Source organism: Sinocyclocheilus anshuiensis, unplaced genomic scaffold (assembly GCF_001515605.1).
Source record: "Sinocyclocheilus anshuiensis isolate Anshui unplaced genomic scaffold, SAMN03320099.WGS_v1.1 scaffold1154, whole genome shotgun sequence".
Lineage (NCBI taxonomy): Eukaryota > Metazoa > Chordata > Actinopteri > Cypriniformes > Cyprinidae > Sinocyclocheilus > Sinocyclocheilus anshuiensis.
Genome location: NW_015542345.1, coordinates 3,724,409 through 3,727,045, shown reverse-complemented (window position 1 = coordinate 3,727,045; position 2,637 = coordinate 3,724,409). Strand labels below are relative to the sequence as shown.

The following is a 2,637-nucleotide window of genomic DNA, read 5'->3' as shown; positions in this document are numbered from 1 at the left end:
ATTTCTTCATTTAGCAGATGCTTTTATTCAAAGCAAGTTTTAGTTTTAGTTTTATATATAACATGTAGTATTATTATATTCCCATATGTGATGAATTAATGTTTTGAGGTATTCAAAAGTGTTCAACAGATTTTTTGCAATTTTGTTTGTTGAAAATGAAAATTATTATTATTAATAATAATAATAATAAATTATTTTAATTATATAATAATTAAGATATTAAAAAATTGTCTATAATAATAGCACAACATTAGTCAATGTTAATTTAAATTATTTGCATAATAATCTGTGCTTAATTTACTCTTGTTCAGAGTAACTGCTGTGCAAGATGTTTACAGGGTTGTCACTGTCTCTGTGTTCCCGAAAGACATTTTTGTCTGAGAACTTCTTGTCCATTGAATAATTAATGAAGCAATATTTTGAGTGTAGCATGGAGGTGCAGTAATTTCACTGAAAGCTCTTCTCTTTTTTGGTGTTCCATTAACGTTGTTACTGCATATTATTTGAGGAAACATTAAGAAACATGGTCTCCTTCACAAAGATGTTCAGAGAATTGTTGGAGTTGAATTCTTAGTGAATTGATATAACTTAGATATCATGGACCATTACAGACATTAATCTTGTATAAACATTCATTCCTACCTCTTTTCTGCTCACAGCTCTTGGGTGTTTTCATTTGGTTTGGAGTGATTCCCCCTCACACGACTGTCGACTTTGATGAGCTACGTCCCCCCAACCCTGAGTATGCTCGTGGGATCCTGAAATGTGATATGTCAGATCTGTCTCTGATTGGCTGTCTGAGCTACAGTATGGTGCTGATGGTCACATGTACAGTCTATGCCATTAAGAGCAGAGGGGTTCCTGAGACCTTCAATGAGGCCAAACCCATCGGCTTCACCATGTACACCACCTGTATCATCTGGCTGGCCTTTGTGCCCATATTTTTTGGCACATCACAATCCACAGAAAAGGTACATTGTTAATATAATATAGATTAAGATGGATTTTGGACAGAGATGATCACATTTTAATAGGCAATAACTCTATACAGAAAAACAAAATAGTTAATAATAGATGTACTTTTTGTTTTTCCATTACTACATATTTTATTATGTAAAAAAACACATTAAAATTAGACTTTAAGGACACATTTAAAACAAAAGAGATGTCATATTGATTTTCTTACCAACTATTTTGAATTTAATTTAATATTATTTAATTAATATTATTTATTCATATTAATTTCACTTTTGTTTGACTATTTATGTTTGGGTCTTTTGGCATATCTGTTCAGATGTAGTCATTCATATAAAATCCTGAGTCTTGTTACTGTGATATTAGTGTAGAAGATTCACTAGTGCCTGATATTAACATCATACAGAATATGATCTTTACCCTGAGAGTGTCTAGACATGCATTTCACTAGATTAGATGGTTCTGTTTCAGTTAATGATGCTGCAACATTTTCTTGTGAATGCTTCAGCCATAGTCAGATAATAGAAACCTAAAAAACTGTATCTAATATCAGGTTAACACAATTGCTATTTAATTGTGGTGCTGTTTTGTGTTGGCCTAAAAGCTGTTCAGGTGCTAGCCACACTTCATGCATTTAGTCATTCAATTTTTCACGTCTATTCATCCTGTGGGGGATGGTTTTGCTTACAAAGCACAGGGATTTAAAAATGGAAAGTATACTCTGATTAATAGAGAGGTCTTTTAGAGGCCGGTCAACCGCAAAGCTTTTGGCCCTCAGGTGGTCTTCAAGTCTTCACAAGAAATGAAGAAATGAAAAGATGAGCATGGAAGAATAAAATACCAGACTATACAGCGGGCTGCAGTATATATTTGTGTGCTGCTATCTTACATTTTATCATGTTTAGTTGTTTTTTAAAGTATATTTTGCTTATCTTTATATTTCTAATAGGGGGGAAACAGTTTTACCATCACAGCTTCTTGTGTGACATTTTTAACAGCATTTTAGACTTAAAGCAGTAATTATTTGGTTGCATGCTGCATAATCTCATGAAATATAAGAGGTCTCAATTACAGTATATATATTATAAATGAACTAAATGAAATAAATGACTCAAATTGCAATAAACACATGATATAAGGGGTCAGTTTTTTGGCTCGCATTACACATGCATAAACTGATTGAATTATTTCACATGGCTGATTTCAGCCCTTTGTCTTTTAATAGTCATTATACTAATTTCCAGGAAATGCATTGTGACAATCAACAGAGTTTATATATATGTGTAATGTGCAGTGATATCTCAGTGCTAAAGCCCTGACGGCTGATCTACATCATGTGATAGGTCATGGCTGAGGCCAGGCTAAAATATTACTCTTAATCTTTTTTCTGCCCTGAACCAGATGTTCATTCAGACCACCACGCTGACCGTGTCCATGAGTTTGAGCGCCACGGTGTCCCTGGGCATGTTGTACATCCCCAAAGTCTATGTCATCATCTTCCACCCAGAGCAGAATGTTCAGAAGCGCAAGCGCAGCTTCAAAGCCGTGGTCCAGGCAGCCACCGTTTCCACTCATCTCTCACAGGCGACAAGCGACAAGCAGAACGGAGAGACCAAAGCTGAACCAGATAGATCCCAATAAAGACCAAGAGGAAAAAAAAAA

The 2,637-nt window shown here is 34.7% G+C and overlaps 2 protein-coding genes across 2 annotated transcripts in view; both read left to right on the top strand.

The window, feature by feature from the left end:
* The window catches only part of LOC107691362 (metabotropic glutamate receptor 6-like), a 20,400-nt gene that overhangs the window by 16,803 nt on the left and 960 nt on the right, over positions 1–2,637 (top strand). The gene's annotated exons all lie outside the window — the stretch shown is intronic.
* Positions 520–2,616, top strand: LOC107691388 (metabotropic glutamate receptor 8-like). The gene is made up of 2 exons (XM_016489957.1): positions 520–971; positions 2,377–2,616. Exons 1-2 carry the CDS (start codon positions 771–773, stop codon positions 2,614–2,616), a joined length of 441 nt encoding a protein of 146 aa, XP_016345443.1. The 5' UTR covers positions 520–770.

Bases quoted from the DNA above. Each gene is read 5' to 3' on its own strand.
- LOC107691388 (XM_016489957.1), top strand. From the start codon at position 771: ATGTCAGATCTGTCTCTGATTGGCTGTCTGAGCTACAGTATGGTGCTG. The intron at 972-2,376 runs GTACATTGTTAA...GCCCTGAACCAG, and splicing joins CATCACAATCCACAGAAAAG to ATGTTCATTCAGACCACCAC.